This window comes from Cryptotermes secundus, unplaced genomic scaffold (genome assembly GCF_002891405.2).
Source record: "Cryptotermes secundus unplaced genomic scaffold, Csec_1.0 scaffold232, whole genome shotgun sequence".
NCBI classification, from domain to species: domain Eukaryota; kingdom Metazoa; phylum Arthropoda; class Insecta; order Blattodea; family Kalotermitidae; genus Cryptotermes; species Cryptotermes secundus.
The window spans coordinates 944,834-965,996 of record NW_019733839.1 but is presented as its reverse complement, the minus strand read 5'-3'; the positions used below and the strand labels follow the sequence as shown (position 1 = coordinate 965,996).

General features: G+C 40.5%; 1 protein-coding gene across 1 annotated transcript in view; it reads left to right on the top strand.

Moving 5' to 3' along the window:
- The window catches only part of LOC111868222 (protein mahjong), a 70,572-nt gene that overhangs the window by 10,218 nt on the left and 39,191 nt on the right, over positions 1–21,163 (top strand). Inside the window, exons 5-11 of the mRNA XM_023858673.2 lie at positions 1,450–1,577; positions 8,078–8,292; positions 10,526–10,660; positions 11,049–11,207; positions 17,475–17,629; positions 18,640–18,807; positions 20,331–20,464. Coding sequence (XP_023714441.1) covers positions 1,450–1,577; positions 8,078–8,292; positions 10,526–10,660; positions 11,049–11,207; positions 17,475–17,629; positions 18,640–18,807; positions 20,331–20,464 — 1,094 coding nt within the window. The remainder of the gene's footprint in view (positions 1–1,449; positions 1,578–8,077; positions 8,293–10,525; positions 10,661–11,048; positions 11,208–17,474; positions 17,630–18,639; positions 18,808–20,330; positions 20,465–21,163) is intronic.

The following is a 21,163-nucleotide window of genomic DNA, read 5'->3' as shown; positions in this document are numbered from 1 at the left end:
TGAAAATTGTAATGAATTCCAAATTGAAACAGATCATCTTTTCGTTGACTTCTGATCAGCCTATGACTCCATAGATAGAGATAGTCTTTTTCTGGCAATGGAAGAGATGCACATTCCACGGAAGTTGATCGCCTTAGTCAGAGCCACTATGAGATTCAGAATATGTTGTCCAGCCCTATAATAACTAGAAATGGAGTTTGACAAAGGGATTCCCTAGCCTGCCTTTTGTTCAATATAGCATTAGAGAAGGTAGTTAGAGATGCAGGCATCAACACAAGGGGAACTATATTCTACAAGTCAGTTCAAATTTTGGCATTTGCAGATGATATTGATATAATTGGTAGAACACAAAAATCTATGAAAGAAGCTTTTCTTAATTTGGAAAGAGCAGCAAAAAAGATGAATCTACAAATTAACCAAAATAAAACAAAGTACATGCCGGTAACCAAGAAAGACTGTGCTAATGGACCTACATATATTGAAATTGGCTCATATAAATTTGAGGTTGTATGTAGTTTCACTTACCTTGGATCAGAAGTTAACTGTAAAAATGATATCAGTGATGAAATAAAAAAGCGTGTACTTGCAGCAAATAAATGTCTCCATGGCTTTAGGAAACACCTGAAATCCCAATTAATACCCAGGAAAACCAAAACTATGATGTATAAAGTACTTATAAGATCAGTGCTATCTTATGCCTCTGAGACCTGGCCACTGTCAAGATCGGATGAAAGACTGTTAAATATATTTGAAAGGAGGATCTTGAGATATCTTTGGACCAGTGGAAGAAAATGGAATATGTAGGAAGAGGTATAACCATGAGCTATACAAACTATTTAATGAACCAGACATTGTTGGATTTGTAAAGGTGAAAAGGCTTGAATGGGCTGGACACATAATATGTGCCGGCGAGAATAGAACCATCAAGAAAATGCTTGACACCAAACCAGAAGGAAATAGGAGAGTGGGAAGACCAAGGTTAAGATGAGAAGAATGTGTGTGGCAGGACATAAGAAATTGGGTATAAAGAACTGGAGGAATGTAGCATCGAATAGAGAAGAATGGCGAGCAATCCTGAGGAAGGCCAGGGCTCACAAAGGGCTGTCGTGCCAGTGATGATGATGATGATGATGATGATGATGATGATGACTTCTACCATTGATGCCTATTGTAGTTACACATCATATGAGTTGGCTACAGGTTCGAAGTACTCTATAATTAGATTTAGTAACTGCTATATCATACTATATTAACATAAACTGTATATATGTCATGCATCCAAATCAGATGCAAGATCATTGCTTGATAAATATCTGGGATAGTCTGTGGTCTTTCAGAATACATTTTCTGTATAGTATTGTCCAATTTTTTTGTGTGAAGTATTGTATGCAGTTTTATGTACATATAATTAAGGAATAAGATTACCTGAAAAAATTATTTGGTATGCAGCCAGAGATGGAGAGTACAATACTGCGTCTCTTCAGCTGGGCAGAGAAGTCAATCCAACCACTGCAGAGCTATGCTACAGGACTCTTGGCTGCTGCAATGGAGGTTCAAGATATAGCCGCTAATTTTAGGTAATGTAGTGAGGCCATTCAGGGTGTGATACACCAGTATTTTATATTTTTTGGAAGTTGTACTCTATTATGTAATGAAGGAAGGCCATGAACACCACACTATATTGTGGAAATGAAGCAGTTGTGATGCGCTGGTACCAGTACCAGTGATCCCAGACAAATAAATTTGCCAAGCCACAGAAAGAATAATACCTGTATTTTTGTCAGACTTGATATTTTTGTTTTGTTTATTTTATGAAGTGATAGTGTGTAGAGAAGGAATACTAACAACAATGCTTTGAATTGTGCTTTCAGTCAAGTAGTATTTATGATGTACCTTCAGTCAGTAAATGAAGGATTCTGAAATAAAGACTGTAGGCTTAGAAAATAGAAGCACCCAAAAAGATGCAGCTGTTACTGAGCCCTGCAGTCATTGTTGGGTTTTATATATCATTTATCTTAAATTAGCAACAACATAATGAAACACTAGACTGAATTTGTGAGCCATGATATGCATTTTATAAACATTATACAGGATGGGGCGCAGAAACTTCCTTTTTTTGAAGGCGAATAAAAGAAAAATTATTGCTGATAGACAAAATTTATGTTTAGCTAATGAAAGAACATACTTTAAAGTTTTAGATCATGTAGTTTTAAACAAAATATCTTGAGGGTGGTGGCCACTGTTCTCTATGCACTGATGCAACTTCTTTTCTGGAGTTCCCCTCTGCTCGTTCCAACATGTGCACCGGAATTTGGGCTACTTTCTGTCGAATAACATTCTTCAGCTGAAGCAGGTTTGTGGGGCGATGTTTAAAAACCTCTGCCTTGAGGTATCCCCATAAAAAAAATCACAGGGCATTAGATCAGGTGAGTGCGCTGCCCACGGGATGTCACCTCAAAGCGAGATGAGCCATCTGGGGAACTTTGCCCTCAAAACTGTCATCGAAGCTCGGGCTGTGTGGGCCGTGGCACCATCCTGTTGGAACCAGACATTTCCTAGATGCATTTCTTCCAGAGCTGGTTTGAAAAAGTTTTTAATCATGTCCACATACCGCTGTGAATTGACAGTAACTGCATAATTGTCTTCTTCAAAAAAATAAGGGCCAATAACTCCAACTCTTGACAGCACACACCATACTGTCACCTTATCACTGTAAAGTGGCCTCTCATGGAGCTCTCCGGGATTGTTACCACTCCAATAGGGCATATTCTGCTTGTTGACATATCCGGATAGGTGAAAATGTGCCTCATCACTAAAGAAAACAAATGTGTCAAGGGGTAAAGTTTCCAGTAACGTTTCGAACACCCTTGCAATTCTTGCACAACAACCATCTTATAGGATGGAAATGAAGATGTTCATGTAGAATTTGGTGCATTGAACGATTGGATATGTCTAGGGTGACTGCACGTTTGCAAGCGGAGCGTCTTGGAGATCTCAAAATCGACTGTCGAACTGCCTCCACATTTTCTGGCTTCGTAACGGTCCGTTGTCGTCCTGATGATTTTTTCACCACACTCCCGGTTGTCCTAAAGTTCTCTACCCACAATAAAATCGATTTCCAGTTGGAAACCGGACCTCTGGGCTTAATTCCGAAGTGAGTACGGAATGCATGCTGCACCGCCACGTAGGAATGGTTGTTCGAAAAATAGGCTTCGACAGCAAACGCACTCTGCTCACTCATCCACCTCATGTTTCCTGCTGAGGGGTATTAGACAGAAACTTCCGCGACTGCTGCGTTTGCCGAGCCTATCCCCACTTTTCTGCGACCTCCCCTCCCTTCACAATGCGTCTTCACAAAAAGGAAGTTTCTGCGCCCCACCCTCTATTTCTTTGGATATCAAGTTTTAGTAAAATTTAAATTCTCATAGTGGGGCGTGTAGTTCAACTGCGTCCACTGATTGGCCTATTGTAGCCTGCCCTAGGTGATTATGATGATGGAGAATTTGGTGGAATGAAGATAGGCAGGGGAAACCTAAGTACTTGGAGAAAACCCACCCCAGTGCCACTTTGTCCACCACAAATTCCACTTGACCAGTCCCGGGATCGAACCCAGGCCAGCACGGTGGGAAGCCAGCGACTAACCGCTTGAGCTATGGCACAGCCAAAGTTTTAGTATTGCACTGGTGAAAAATAATTAGTAGGTACTTACATGTGTGTGTATGTTTGAGTGTATAGGGTGCTTCTTCTTAGATCTGACCCTTAAAATTTGTTTACCTTCTTTGTTAGTGTACACAAGTTCATGAAACATTCACAGAATGTTCTACACATTTAAGAAATTCATTGGAAAGTTATTGAGTAGCTGCACAATTGGTGGCTTCTCAAGAATGGTTCAGCTCCATGAGAGTGAATGTTGCTGGTATGAGGTCGGGCACTATCATGTTGAAACCAGGCTGAATTCATTGGAATGCCATATCCCATCAGGAAAGAGACTAATTACTCTCTCTCTAGACTGTAATAATAATTAGAAGTGACTGTACCATTGATGGACAGAGAACCAAATGTTCTGACACTCAGTAATGCACACCATACTGGAACTGAAGTGCCATGTGATAAAAAGGGTACCATGTGTGGATTTATTGAAGTAAACTGTGTATTGTTGATCTATGCCTTCATATGTATGTCTTCATCTTATACTAATGCTCACTCTTTTTACAACAGAAAATTAACTGGAATGATGACTGTCAAAGAAATCAATATAAAAAATATAATATAGTGGAACTTATATTTAATGTTAAATTTCAAAGATCCAAAGTCACTAATCTGAGTATTATGTAACTTCCATTCAAAATTTCCCACAGTTTGTGCTTCAGATTCACTAATCCCAGGAAAATATTGAATGTAGGCTTCTTACTGTACAGTATTGTATTTAAGTATGCTGTTACATTAATGTACTCTTCATTCATACACTATACTTCTGTCCACAGTGAAACCCGTTTAATATCTCTCTCTCCTTCTGACTGTATGTTTCAGCAGTATACAGCCATTGTCAAGTGGCTCTGTTGCTAAAATTGTTTCATTATGTAGGACTGTATTTTGTATGTGGTGGAACCCCCATTTAACCTTTAAGTGCCGAAATGCCCCGTTTGTGCCATTCATGAGTAAGGTCGTCATGGCCAAAGTGCCCTGTTTGTGCCAGTCAGGCATTTAAACTCGGCTAGTGGAAGCGCGCGCACACACCACTAGTGGAAGCTATGAGTTATGCCAAAACTTATCCATGATGCAGTAATTTTATTGCAGATTCTGCAGATAGGTATGTTAAAAATATATTGTAAAATTCGATGTACATACCTTTCTTGTTGTTACCTGCTTGATGTATATATAGGCTTAAATTATACTGCAGTATTACATTTCACTACGAACGCACAGAAAACAGATCACACTTTTTATCTTAGCCACGATGCAGCTGTCTGCTCATTCAAATAGAAGGGGCAATAAACTTTTGCAGCTCTAACTAAAGGTCTTAGCACTGAAGAAGGGACCCTCTAGCTTTCTCTTGAATAGCCATGATTTCATTCTTCTGTCCTTCAGTCAAAAGATTCGAAAATCCGAAGAGTGTAAGCAGTGCTCGCAGAAGACCAAATGATTTTATTGCTTCCATCTGTTTTATGACACCAGAGACTGCTAAAATTCGTCAAGTGTTACAAACAGAAATGAATTTATAATGCAGAACAACTCTGTGAAGAACTGGGAATAATTTTTGCAGTGCACATAAAAATTTAAACAAAAAATTGAAAATAGAGTATAACACTTTGTATTAAAACTTCAAATCTTACGTTATAATATGCGACACTATGTTCTTTGCTGATATAAAAAAAGTTAATACCATCCATTTATCATAAAAATTGAGCAAGATACAGCATTTTTAAACACAATGCTTAAAAGTGATTATGCGCCTAATAGGAACGGACATTTAAACGCAGAGTAGCAACAGGCATTTAAACGCGCACCAGCAGCGGGCATTTAAATAAACTCCGGCCAGCTCAAGCTTACCACTATTTCGAAGTTCAGCGTTTAAAGGTTAATATCACTCCCTATGATTTCATTCAATTTTTTAATTTTGTTGTTTCAAAACCAATAATCTAAGTGTGAAATCTCCTGCATTTAAGATTTTCCTTAGTTCAGTGTTGAAATTCACTGCTCAGCACAGATTCCAAATGGAAGATTCACCATATCACATGTAAGTGACAGTGATATAGTAATGTCCAAAAACTCAATACTGATATTGAAATTTCCTAAAAGCTAATTGTCATCTCAAAATACATGTTTGTCTAATTCAGGAATGTGTGGTAATAAAATGCAATATTCATTGAAAGATGAAGACATTTCATAGAGAACAGGGTGTGACACAACAAATTTACAAGTATCAACTCTCTTGAATGACAGCTGTTATTAAAGTTTGAGAGATGCAGATTCTTATGTATATATTTAACGAGATGGAGGACTTGGAGTACAAGGTGGTTCAAATATGACTGGGACTGATTTTTTTTAAAAACCATAATTGCCAAACACTTACTTGCACATGTCAGTCTTCAACATACTCCCCTCTGGAGTCAACACATTTTTTCCAACATTCTGGAAGCATCCTGATGCCCTTTTCAAAAAAGGCTTGTGGTTGGTGGTGTATCCACTCCCGAACAGTGTGGATGATGGCGTCGTCGTCCACAAACCGCATGCCTTGCAAATCTGATTTGAGCCTTCTGAACAGGTAGAAATCACTTGGGGCCAAATCAGGACTGTACGGCGGATGTGTCAGAAGGTTCCATTTCAATTTCTGGAGGGTTTCCATTGTTTTGGCCATATGGGGGCGTGCATTGTCTCAAAGGAAGGCTACCTGCTTTCCACCTGTCTTCCCCTTGGATCGGAACTTTTCCTTCACGTCTGTTGCCAGGAGGTCTGAGTAATAAGCTGCATTGACTGTTCTGGCATCTGTCAGAAAGTCTACATGGATAACCCCTTGCCAGTGCCAGAAGAACGTTGCTATCACTTTTCCTGCCGAACGGCTCATGCGCGCTGTCTTGGGTTTGGGAGAACTGGTATGCCGCCACTCGCGTGTTGACTGCTGGGACTCAGGAATGAAGCAGTGAAGATGTTTCATCAGTGGTCACTATAGACTTCAGAAATGCGTCACCTTCATCTTCAAACTGCTGTAGGAGATGACTGACAGCTTGCATGCGCACCATTTTGTTCACATCTGTCAAAGTGCGTGGTATCCACCATGCATTCACCTTGCGATAGTGCAGGTGGTATTTCACGATGTCGTCTACACTACCAACACTGATCGACAGCATTGCTCCAAGTACCTTGATAGTGATGCGCCTATTCTCATGAATAAGCGTGTCTGCACAATCAATGTTTGGCTCGGTGACGGATGTTTGCGGCCAATGATCATGCGGTTCATTCTCCACGTGCTCTCTGCCCTCTCTGAAGCACTTACACCACTCAAACACACGGGTCTGTGAGAGACACTCTTCCCCATACTGTTGTTGGAGTCTGTGGTGAATTTCAGCGGACGGGACGTTTTCTCCAACGAGGAATTTGATCACAGTGGGTTGTTCCACGCTCCGCGATACCTTCTGTTTGCTCGTCACTCTAGCAACTCCCAGACAGGACTGAACAGGTTCTAACCCGAACTGGAGGGAGGGTGGAGGTTGTGGCTTCACTCTCTCAAGGTCGCACAGCTGCTGCGCAGTGCGGCTTGTTTACATACAAATCAGTCCTGGTCATATTTGAACCACCTTGTTTTATAGGCTAAACTGGTACTGAAAAAACAAATTCTTCTGTGGATCCCTTATACTGTATTTCATTCAGAAATCATCAGGTGGTTTGGAAGATGAAATATGCTGACAGCTATGATCTTCCCATAAGGTGTTTTTGATTTGATGCTGGTGCATATAGAATGTCTAAAATTGTATGTAGACAAGGTGTATGTATTTGAAGTTGATATGCATAATACATCTTCAGAAACAGGAGTTCACATGTTACCTCTTGTTGTGTATGGGTGTGAAACTTTTTCTCATCCTCTGAAGGAAGAACAGGGTACTGGGGAGAACATTTAGATCTAAGGAGGATGGAGAAGTTTGCATAATGAAGAACTTCTTAATTTACACATTTCATGAAACTATTAGGATGATCTCGTGAAGGATGTTAAAATCAATAGGGATAAACGGATAGGCATATGACATGCATGGGAGAACTGGAACATGCATGCAGAATTTTATTTAATAAGCATGATGGGAAGAGACCTCTTGAAGATATTTGTCGATGGGTGGGTAATATTAAGAAGGATCTTAGAGAAATGTAATATGGGGATGTGGACTGTATTCGTCTAGCACAGAACAGGGACAAATGGTGGGTTTGTGAACAGAGTAATGAATTTCTGGGTTACGTTCAAGGCAGGGAAATTTTTAATGAACTAATCTTGTTAGCTTCTTAAGGACTGTGCTCCATTGTGTTAGTTGATAGGAAGATGTATGTCAGTGGTTCAGCATTCTTAGCATTGCCAACTTCTCTACTACAGAGAGCAGAATTCACATCTGGTACCCCTCATGCTGCAAGAGCTACATAAGTTGCAAGTAAAAGCAGCGGAGGATCGACACCAAGCTGCTCTGGCAGCCCGTCCATTTGCCCACCTTGGCCACAACAATAGAGAGATTGTTGACATGGAAGGCAAAAATGGCATCACTGTTACCAACCGGACCAAGAAGAGAGTTTCCAGTCATCCGAAAGAAAATGGTAATGGGAGATTGTTATGTATTAATTTTGGTTTCTTGGTTGTGGGGGCAGGGTGGGGGGGGGGGATTATGGAAGGTAAAGGAGTTGCAGTGTTCTGTCTGTATCCATACTCACGCAATGTAATTATCAAATTATGCAGCAGATCATCATTACTGTCACACAGTGTTTCTGTGTGTAGTCATAATTTAACTTTTTAAGGGGGCTCATCATCACACATGCGTCATGTCGTAAGCTAACCCTGTTGCTATTCATATCTTGTAATAAATGATTGCATCATAAATTAATTTGCTTATTAGGAGCAATGCACCACAGATCATTATGAAATTAGGATAGATGTAAAATTAAATTAATAATGGAGGTGAAGATGAAAGAAAACGTTGTTGTACAACTCATCCAAAGATAGAAGTGTCTCTAATGTCTTCATGTTCTTATTTTCCCTGCCTCTCTGCATGCCCTGTACCAAGTAGATCAGTCCAGGGTGCTTGTGTTATAATGGCCACAGCTGAAGTACTCAGCTTCTTATTAATCAATTAGTGTAGCATTTCTGCCAATAGGTGGCAACAAGTGTGACATACCAAAATATATGTAGGAAAGAAGGGGACCGTGAAATGATACATACCTGCAGCTATTTGAAGGTCGTTTGAGGAAAGTATTGTCAGATTTTCTGACAACTACAGTTACCCTCAAGCAGGCTTGACATTTTTAGCTACTTGTTATGTGACAGGATATAACATTCAAAGGGTTAAGGCACTGAAAATAATTCTAATTCCTATTCCTTTTGTTTGATGTCAAGAAATATTTGTTAGGTGTACATTATTAACGAAGAATTGAGAACTGTTAAGAGGTAAAGCATTGTAGGTTGTAAACAGTGAATATATTTCCAGTCTTTAACCTTTTCTGGAATAGAAGGTTTCAGTCCAGATAACATAGGGTATGTTTTCTTTAATTTTTGGGGGGCGGGGGCGGTAGTAATGGTATTAGTATTGAAAAAAATATTACATCTTTGGTTCTATTCCTTCTAAAATGCTTTAGTATAAGGATTTTGACAGAAAATACATTAATTGTGTAGTGTTATTATATAATACTATAAAAATCATTGCTTACAAGGAAGTTTTTAGATCATACAATAAAAGAAAATATTAAGTACGTAAATTCAAGTGTACTGCACCCACTTTTCATTGGTCTTAGAATAGGTCATCCAGATTCCATTCATCAGCAGCATGTTACTCACAATCATCCCAATTCAAAAGTACAGGGAGGGGCGCAGAAACTTCCTTTTTGTGAAGACGCATTGTGAAGGGAGGGGAGGTCGCAGAAAAGTGGGGATAGGCTCGGCAAACACAGCAGTCACGGAAGTTTCTGTCTAATACTCCTCAGTAGGAAACATGAGGTGGACGAGTGAGCAGTGTGTGTTTGCTGTCGGAGCCTATTTTTCGAACAACTATTCCTACGTGGCGGTGCAGCATGCGTTCCGTACTCACTTCGGAATTAAGCCCAGAGTTCCGGTTCCTACCAGAAATCGATTGTTTTGTGGGTAGAGAACTTTAGGACAACTGGGAGTGTGGTGAAAAAATCATCAGGACGACAACAGACCATTATGACACCAGAAAATGTGGAGGCAGTTCTGCAGTCGATTTTGAGATCTTTTTCGAACCAGCTCTTGAAGAAATGCATCTAGGAAATGTATGGTTCCAACAGGATGGTGCCATGGCCCACACAGCTCGAACTTCGATGACAGTCTTGAGGGCAAAGTTCCCCGGACGGCTCATCTCGCTTCGAGGTGACATCCCGTGGTCAGCGCACTCACCTGATCTAATGCCCTGTGATTTTTTATGGAGATACCTCAAGGCAGAGGTTTTTAAACATCGCCCCACAAACCTATTTCAGCTGAAGAATATTATTCGGCAGGAAGTAGCCCAAATTCCAGCGCACATGTTGAAACGTGCAGAGGGGAACTTCAGAAAATGGTTGCATCAGTGCATAGAGAATGGTGGCCACCACCTTCAAGATATTTTGTTTAAAACTACGTGATTAAAACTTTAAGGTATGTTCTTTCATTAGGTAAATATAAATTTTGTCTATCAGCAATAATTTTTCATTTATTCGCCTTAAAAAAAAGGAAGTTTCTGCGCCCCATCCTGTATTTTCATATAGTTGACAGCAACAGTGCAGGAGTGTGAAATCAGTTGATGCAAATGAAACAGCTTGTATATTATTATTTCTTTTTTTGTAGGTGGATTTTTAGACCGTTCTCCACCACTGCTTAGTCCACCAATGCCAGAGAGTGGAACAGACAGTGTAGAATCACGCTTGAATGGTTCCAGCCCACCCACAGGTGGCAAGAGATCATACAGAGAAAGTGATGAAGGTAACAGAAGAAATACTTTGTGTTTCTATGAAACGTTTCTGCGAAATCTTCCATGAACTTGTTTTGTGGAAGGAAACATCTGTTGATAGTTGGTGAAGTTCCCTGATCCAACACTGTTACAGATTCACCACTGTATAGTTCACTGTTGCAACCCTTTTGTTTGACATGTAATGTATACACATATTTTTCCATCATGTAATATTTAGCTTTATATGTTAATTTGTGCAGTGTTTACTGTGTGTACCCAAAGAGTTTTTTAGCCAGAAATAAATGTTGAAAAGTTATAGTGCATAAAATATGCAAACATTACTTTTCAGAGTATAATTTTACAGATTAGGATTGGGGTCAGGAAGCAGATTATTCAATTATTTTATTTTTTTCCTTTCAGTTACTACAGATGCCAAAAGTTGGAGAAAACAGGAAATTCCAAGTGACAGTTCTGTCATGTCACCACCTCCTCCTGCTCCCATGTCATTAACTTTTACGAGACTCAGTCCTGCAGCGGGAGGAATTCTGAACAGCACCCCAACACCCATGGTGGGATCAGGTAAGTATTTTTTTGTTAAATCAGTTAGATTTGATTCCAACATTCATTAACTACATCTTTTAGTTACCAAGATGTGATCCCAGTGGTGATTTGAGGTACCCACAATGTTTGCCTAGAAACGTCCTGGGGTTGTAGTTGAAGTTCTGCCTAGGATATAGATGTTTGTGTGCACTTTCATCAGCACTGATCATTCTGACAAGTTGAGGGTTCTGCATTGGGTTGTGCTTCATTGGTTGAAGAATCCTAGGATATCTTTGTTGGTTGTATTTCCAAGCACTCTGGTGAGTTACAGAACTTAATTTTTCAGTCTGTACAAGCATTGTAAGTTTGTTACTGTTAGGGGGGAGCAAGTAAATATTCTACTCCAGGTATTCAATAGTGACTACAGGTGGGATTTGGATTGGTAATTTGCTTTATTGAACCCCTCAGACTCGCTTACAGTTAGCTATGATGGTTTCGCATTTCTACACACTTAACAGATCACTACAGCATGCACTAAGTCTTCTCAAGATGCAGTGTCTTTACTGGTTGTTGCCTGGTAATGCTGCCAGTGCTGTAGGTCCTTCAGATTCTGTGTTCTGCAGCTCCAGTCCTCACTGGCTGGTGCCTATCTCATGACTGAATCTACTGTCCCAATACTCTTTAGGCTGACAGGCTTATCCCATTGGTCCTCATGGTATATCCTTGGGACAGACTAAACAGAAAACACCTTTTCTTGCAGCTGCTATGTTACAATATGATGTGGCAATTGTGATAAGACACACAGAAACCACTGCTTCCTGGAAGTTGCTTCATTGGTGTGTGATGTTACTGCTGTCACAGAGACATGTTAATAGTGCTGTTGCCTAGCAACATGTCTCAACTTTCAGCAAATATGTCACACTGCTCCCTCCTTGGGGAACTGTCAGTATTGGAACAGACTATGGTCTGGATGGCCAGAGTTTGATTCCTGGCAGGGGCGAGAAATTTTTCTCTACTTGACAGTGTCCAGACTGGCTCTGAGGCCAATTTACCTTCCTGTCTAGTGGGCTGTTTCCCTGGAGGTCAAGCAGCTGGGAGGTGAAGCTGACCACTCATGTCCATCTAGTGCCGTGGTCAAAAAAGATAGAGCTCTACCTCCACTGCCCATATGTTTTCATGGCATGATGCTTAATTAATTAAGCACAGAGACAGCTTTACCTTTCTCTTTAGTTATATACTGTCATGTGTTGGGTATAGTGAATTTATTGCACATTCGCTCTTACAATCACACAACTCACAATTTCACGAATACTGCCATCTGCAGTATCACACTTACTGCTTATATTCAACTGTCTTCTGCTACATTATAACTGTTTTAGGCGGCTGCTATATTTAAACTCTTCTTTGTCGGCCTTCCTATCGGCCGCCACCTTTTCTTGGTTGGCGTCTAATTTGGCCATTAAATCTTCTTTGTCTTTTTTTCTATTGGCCTCCATCTTGTCTTGGTTGGCTGTAGCTTCCTCTTGGCCAGCTCTGATTTCCTTCAGCAGAAGTTCCATCATCTTCTGTGATTCCAAATTGCGTCAGTATAGTACTCGATGCACTTGTAAGTTCAATTATCCATCGAGGCGTGTTGAAGTTCGTAAACCACTTCTGACACCAAATGTAACGTGTTTTGCTACTGAAGACGCCGTTCGCATTGTTAATTGGTTTATTTAACAACCTACAGATCTTGGCTACAATTAATTATTACACTGTTATGGGTTTACACACTTTACAAACCCTACACACAAATCTCTTCACACTGTCCTCAGTAGTCTACACGTATTCACAGTACGATACAGGAGCTATACCAGTGTCACTGTATTACACACTCCCAATAACTTCTCACACCATCGGTATTCGTCACTTTCACGATTCGCTCGCTACAACTGAACTCGGCGACTTCCAATTTAACTGTCTTTGGCAGCTGCTATATTTCAACTGTCTTCTTAGGCAGTGTAGTTCTCTTATAAACCCTCAGCCAGACAACAGAAAACATCTCGCTTCCCTGTTGCCATATCGCCTGTTTACAGGTGTTGCTGGGCAATGCTGTCTAGAGTTGTTTCCAGCTGTGTAGTAACCGCAGCATCCCCCGCTATGTCACTGTTGTCACCTGCCATGTCACAGTGGGAAGCGCTGCCACATCACTGTGGGAGAAGGGGTCGGAACGCTGACCGGCCCATCACCATAGTAGCGGCAGCGCTGTTACACCATTGCTTGGGAGGGGGGAGAGGGGGCGTCCTGCATAGCGCAAATATGTCACAATACTTTTAACACACAAAATGTCTGCACAGTATGTACCAGTATTTGATTGCCCCAGGTTAATATTTAATAATTTTTAGCCTAATTTCCATCATTAAAGAAAGAAACTTTCAAATCAGTTAAGCACTTTCATGAAATGTGGTAGTTGGTGTAAAGACACGCAGTCGCTCTCTCATGTGCATACAACTGTGTACCCTCCATTCACACACACACACACACACACATGGACAGACACACAGACAGACAGGAAGACACACACACACAGAGTATCTTATGTAGCTTGTACTGGCATTCAATGTATGTTTTTATTTGGAATATGCTTGGAGTGGAGACTGGCTTTGTTGTTGAATTGTGACTGTTGTCTGTGCTGCAACAGTTATATAATGTTGTTAGTTTGTCAGTACCAAATTGGGGAGAACACTAATCTGTGTGTAACATTGAACGGTAGGCTGCGCCATAGCTGAAGCGGTTAGTCACTGGCTTCCCACCGCGGGGGCCCAGGTTTGATCCTGGGGCTGGTCAAGTGGATTTGTGGTGGAGAAAGTGGCGCTGGGGCATGTTTTCTCCTAGTCCTTCGGTTTCCCCTGCCAATCTTCATTCCACCAGTTGTTCCACAGTCACCATCACCTGTCATCTGCGGCTGGTAGAATAGGCCAGAAATGGCCGCAGTACAATAGACTTAGTCCCACCCTACTAGAATTAAAGACTAGAAAAATAACATTGAATGTTTAAGTGTGCAGATTAGTGATGGCTCTGTAATTACTTGTACTTACGAGTCTTGTGTATAAGTGGCCAGTAAATCCAATATCCAATCCAAACCCCCCTCTTTCAGTCACACATGCACGTGACAATATCCTCACACCATATTTCTTTAACCCTTCAGTCCTGGGGACATTTAAATCGTTTTTGCACTCCAATGCCGGGGGCTATTTAAATAATTTAATCGGAGAATGCAGCACTTAACTTAAAGCTTAATAAACGGGGAAAAACTGGAGTTCTGTTTTTCAGATTTTCACACAACGTCAAGAGAAGTATATAGAATTAAAGTATTGACCCACACTACTTTAAAATTATTTTTGGGCCAGTAAGCGTATAAAAATTATTAATTACCTTAAAAATTCAGCTATGTGTGGTAGTCGCGGAAACACTCAATGCTGCCCTCATTTCCAACAGCTTCAATCAAGGCACGATCATCTAACTTGCTTTCAGTGTCAAAATCCGAATCTGACAGACTTTGTTCGGAATCACTTTCAAGCAAACACTGTAAGTCCTCGTCACTCAACACAGTTGAACATCTCTTGCTTGTCCCAGCTATGGCTGCTACATGCAAGCTGCATTAGCTATGTGGAACAAACAGAACCTCAAGGAATGCAAACAAGGCATTTGTTTATCATATCTCACTGCTGTCATAACAGAGGTCAGCGTCACGTATCTTTCTTGTTAGGTTTTCTACACGTGGTTTCTCATTCCGTTCAAGAAGCAGCACTCGTCACTGGTGAATGGAAATCGAGTTTTTTGTCGACCAACACGCAGAGAGATCACAGACTTTCCTTCAACCAACATGCAAGGAGGTCACAGACTATAAACCTAGCATATTTAGTTCCTAACTCTCCAAGAGATGGAGACAGATTTGTATGGCAATACTGCAACCTAGACGGCAAGCTACGGAACCTCTTCAGAGACTTCTAATGTAAAAAAAAAATACCCCGGGAAGTTCAAAGTGGGATAACGAATGTACGAAATGATAGACAGAAATTTCCTCTTTCATTTTATAGCAAAAGTATTACTTTACATGAAAAGCAGCACAAGACGCATGACAGCGTCGCCCGGCGAGATGTGGCATTTAAATGCCGATGTGCTATGTACGTCGCCCGGCACTGGAAGGTTAAGATACATTTCAGTATTATTCCTCACTTTTTACCATAATTTCTTAATCTGGTTTTTATAATATTGTAACATGTTTTGCTACTGAAGACGTGGTTCAGATTGTTAATTGGTTTATTTAACAACCTACAGGTCTTGGCTACAATTGATTATGACACTGTTACAGGTTTACACACTTTACAAACCCCACACACAAATCTCTTCACAGTGTCCTCAGTAGTCTTCATGTATTCACAGTACGATACGGGAGCTAAACCACTGTCACTGTATTACACACTCCCAATTACTTCTCTTGTGAGCCAAGCATCTGCTTCTCACACTATCACTTCTAATCACACGTTCCGGTATTCTTCTTTCCGCTACAACTGAACTCGGTGACTGTCCCAATTCAGCTGTCTCCGGCAGTGGCTACATTTTAACTGTGCCACTCCTGATCACACACTACTAACTCACTGAAACTGCTAACTACAGCTGACTTCTTATTTAGCCTCGGTACGGACAACACAGAAAACAGTTACGTAATATGTACCACTGTTTAGTACCGTCGTGGTTACCGATTTCCTAGCAACAGTCATTGCACGGCTTGCCTGTCACGTGATGTCATGTTTACCGCTTGCCTAGCAACGCGTCACCGTGGGCGGGAGTGGGGCAAAGAGTTGACTAGCGGTGTTACGTCTGCTGGCGGGGGAGGGGGAGAAGTGTTGACTGCCTGTTACTGGAGCAGGGGCAGCGCTCTGATGCCGCCATATCACCACTGGTGGGGGAGGGTATGTCCTCCATAGTGCAATTTATCACACTTCTCCCTCCTTAAGGCTGTTCATCCCAAATACCCTAATGGTACATCCCCGTTCCTTTTATTTGCAGGCTGTTCTTGCGTCTTCTGTTGTTTCGGCTACTCCTAGCAGCAACTATTCTCCATCCGTTACATCCGCTCCCCTCTTAAGACCAGCTGGTCTCGAGCGGTTTCCTTTCAACTTGCCAGAAGATCCAGTTGTATCACATTCATCCGTCACACATTCATTCTTGCTTGGGAGGATGGTACTTCTACATTACTGGTTCCTCCTCTGCTTGAAGTCTCTTTTTCCGTTTTGGAGGGGGTCATCCCCTCCACAAAGTCCAATCCACGATTCTCCGCGTCCTGCTGTAAGTCTTTGGCATTCATTTAGTGTTTTTCAGACCATAGGTCTCATATAAGATTGTCCTTAGTGTTCCTTCACTTCCCAGAAGAGCTCGCGCTCTCGGGCTCCACTTTGGATGCCGTCTGTGGTTGTCCTCTTCTTCGTCCCATGTAGTGGCCCCACGCCATGTTGATCCTTTGTTCCTTCATGGTGCGTCCGTAAATTCTTCTGGAGCGGCCCTACTCTCTGGGTTGCTCGCTGAATCTTGGCCCTGGTACGGTTTCTCCCAATGAAGTTTTTCTTTTACAGTTCCACTTTCGCATGGCAGGTCGTTCCCTTGCTGGCGAATTCCAATCTTGTGGGGTCCACAGTTTTTCTGGGTGGTGTTCCTGAAGATGTTCCTCTTGAGCCATGCCACTGTCGCACGGCGAGACACCTTCCTGCTGGTTTTCTTCTGCTGTGCCACTGTTCCAATTCAACTGTCTCTGGCGGTGGCTACATTTTAACTGTACCACTTCTGATCACACACTAACTCACTGCAACTGCTAACTACAGCTGACTTCTTATTTAGCCTCGGTACGGACAACACAGAAAACAGTTATGTAATATGTACCACTGTTTAGTACCGTTGTGGTTACCGATTTCCTAGCAACAATCGTTGCACGGCTCGCCTGTCGCGTGACGTCATGTTTACCGCTTGCCTAGCAAGGCGTCACCATGGGCAGAAGGGGGGCAAAGAGTTGACTAGCACTGTTACGTCTACTGGCGGGGGGGGGGGGGAAGTGTTGACTGCCTGTTACCGGAGCAGTGGCAGCGCTCTGATGCCACCACGTCACCGCTGGGAGGGAGGAAGGTATGTCCTCCATAGCGCAATGCGTCATACTATGTTTGTCTTTCTGTAATTAAAATGGTGAGTTCATTGCTGTACAACATAGGAAAATCATCACATTTTGTTTGTGTAAGTGCACCTAATTGAAGGTAATATTTTACTGTTTTGCAGGAGGTGGCATTGTAGCTCTCAGTGAGTGCAGTAATTCTTCATGGGCAGAAATGGAGAGTTATGTTATAGGGAATATCCAGATATATCCTCCAACACTGGCAACAAGGCAGGTACTAATTCTGAGGTACCTCACTCCAATGGGGGAATACCAGGAGGTAAATAAACATGTACTTTGTTTTTCAGAATTTTCTAACATCAGGGTAGTGTTAGGAGATAACTAGATGAATTATGAAAGTACTGAACACTGATATGAGGAATAAAAAATACATTTTGTCAGCCACAATTCTGTGTACACAAAACGCCTGTTTTAAATTTATCATAGGACCATCTATTCTGATGCAGAAGTTTCCATTTCATTACATACAGAGGTAAATGATCCTACAAAGTTTTGGGGTAGAGATTTGTCTTTTATAACTTCTTCTGCTTTGAAATGCAGCTTCAGCTTCACATGGTACATCAAGTTGCCAAAGATGGAGCTCATATGGTCAAGTCATGTCATGTAAAGATTCCCTTTCAACATCTGCCATGATACTAATGCTTTAACTCCCATCAACTCTGCTGCTGGCAAACCTTCCAATGTGGCTATTTTTCTTAGTACAGTAACAGTTTTCAGTATTTCACTGTATTTAAATAAATGGAAAGTGATTTATATCCATCCAAGGGATCTCGCATCTGGTGACAGGAAGGAACCGCATGCTTGAAGTAGGTTCTGAAAAAAATATTTGTCTTTGTAATGGTGAGTTCAAATGTGAAAGTATGGACAAAGCACTGGTCAGCGACTAGTTGTGAATACAGGAGTGAAAGTTTTAAGTAAATGTTTGGCATAATGTGCAGTTTATTCTTGTAAAATGAATGATTTTTATAAAGAGTCCTGTCTTTTGGGATATAATGCCATGTAGTCTCTTGAAATTTGACCTGCTTTTCAGAGGAACGTGTCCCCATCCACTGAAGATAGAGGTGACCTGTTCCTCCTAAATGTTGGTTGACTTTTACCAGACTACATGATATTATATCCCAGGAGATAGAACTCTCTGTAGTCACTGCTGTGAGAACCTCAAATTCAACAATTTTTATGTTGACATCTAAAGGGAGAAGGCTCACCTTTGAAGTAATTAACATCATACTTTCCTCCCTTTCGTCATACGCCTTTTCATTCTTGTTACAGTTTTTGGGCCATGTGTTTGAACACAATGCCCTTGAGTTGATACTCAAATACACAGATCTGAGGGAATCAAAAGATTCACGCCTTGCCTTTGAAGCACTGAAGTATTTAGCAGCTCTGCTCTGCCACAAGAAATTCTCAATAGAATTCATTAATATGAAAGGATTACAAGTAAGTCAGATTAATTATATATAAGACTAGAAAGTTATTTTTAGCTAGTGTGTTTAGTAACATACCTCTTTATTGTGAATGTAATTTTACTACTGTGTCCTAGCAGTAAAATTCTATTTATGTTATCCTCTCAGCATTAAAAGTATGCATCATTTTCTTACTCATGCATACTTCACTACTGCCTCCTATCCATTGGGCACTATAGGGTCCTTTCCTTCTAGTAAAGTAGCCAGGGCATCAAGTTGACAGCTAAGCTCTGTCGAGTGCCAAGTTCAAGAAGTTATACTTCCACTCCCTTGCACATATTCATGGTGTGAGGCTTAATTCAGTGCAAGAATTGCTTTACTGTCAGTACTGTAGCTGAACATTATTTACCCCTTTATATTCTTTAACTGCATGTGTATCAGTTCATGTTATTTCATATAAGGATTATCATGGAACCAAGCACTGCTGAGGTATCTGGATTACCTCAGTCACTTTTACTGTCTTGACAATACATTATTTCCAATATCAGTCAGAAATTTCCCTAAGAATCACCCAAATGAAGTTATGATTTAAAACTGGAAATGAAATATCATTTTATACAAACTTATATTTATCTTCTCTTTGAATTTTACATTAAAGGTCTTCGCTTCCCCAACCTCAGTAACAGATGTCACTTATATCTACTTCTAAAGATGAATTAAACAAAAATGTTCATCATTTTTCTGAATTGTGGAAAGTGTCAAATTCAGGATTGGTTTGAGAGACAATTTAAGTAAATGATGGCCTGGAATTGTTTTTCTGTGCTTCCTTTTTTTCAGTCCAATTTTCATGTTTGGACAGTTCAGAAAGTCTTGATTTGATGTTGCTGTCTACATTACATAATCATTATTTTAATATCATAATTGTGTCAGTGAGGTAAGTGCTATAAGTTTCTGTATCAAAAACAGCTAATGGCGTTACCAAATCTTTACCCTATATTGAACGGCACAACAACTATGGTAACATCTGGAGTAGTGTTATGGGAATTTAAATACCCTCTATACAATCAGATATATTTAAATTGTATTTTTTTTTATTGCTGCATGGCTGCATTTCATATTTCACTGCAGAGTGCAATAAATCGATAAATCCTTTTTTATGCCTGGTCCATCATTAATAAATGCACTCTCAAACTTAGTAATTTTTACATACTTCTTTCCTGTATATTTCTTATATCATTTAGAAATTGTTTACTTTCTTTCCTACAGTATGTAGTTACTCACACAAGGTAACAGCTTTGTCATGTTTAGCACAGTGATTGTTTGTATTGGTAACATTATTTGCAGTGGTCTGTGTCTCAGGTTGTTTCTTGTGACACTGTTTTTCTATCTGCTGATGTTTAAAATGCAAAGAAAGAAATGAAGATAAGTGTCTTATAAACATACAAAATAGCAGAGACTTTCACATTATGAGAAAAATTGCAGTACCAAAATTTGTCCCAGCTAATTGAATCTTATATATTGGCAGGAACCTATATTGTTTATGCTCATTGTTTTCAGACACTGTTGAAAGTTCCTAGGCCAAGTGTAGCTGCCACTGGTGTGTCTATCTGTCTCTACTACCTTGCTTATTGTGAAGATGCAATGGAACGAGTATGCCAACTCTCGCACCACATCATAACTGATTTAGTTAAGTAAGTTGATGTAGCAGTGATGTTTACAGTATAGGAACATAATGTGTCTTACTGTTTAGTGTAATGAAAGTATCTGTTTGGGAAGATATAACTTATTTTGTCCACAAAATAAGCAGAGTGAAAAAATTGAGTGCAGTAATTATATGATTCAGTGCGATTTGTACACACATTTTAAGAGCTACATATATATGTATATTTTATGAGTGGAAACAAGTAGGGCCTCACAAAATAAATTTTCCTATTTTTTTTAACAATAAATATCCAGACCCTGTCTAATTTTAACACTTCACGGACCAGCGATTTAAATATTTAAATCACCCTGGGGACCGGCATTTTTAAACATACCACTCTAACTTATAGTTTCACTTTAAAAATTAATATAAAATCTCCTAATTAATTTTTTGAACTAAAATTTTTGGAGAACACTTACTAATGCTCCTAGAAGTGCTTGAGGGTGTGATATTTCTGGAAACATTCCCCTTTGTGAAGTGGCATTACACAGAACTTGCAAATGTAGACATACTTTTTTTTTGTGAACTGTGCAAACACGGCATTGCCTAGAAGGATTCTTCCCCTTGGAATGTTCACTCCTCATAATTTTCATGAGGGTGTTCACTCTTCACAATTTTCACGAGGGTATTATTCCCCATATCACTCGAGAGTCGCCAGGGGAGTCCACATGAGGCCCTTGTGGGGTGG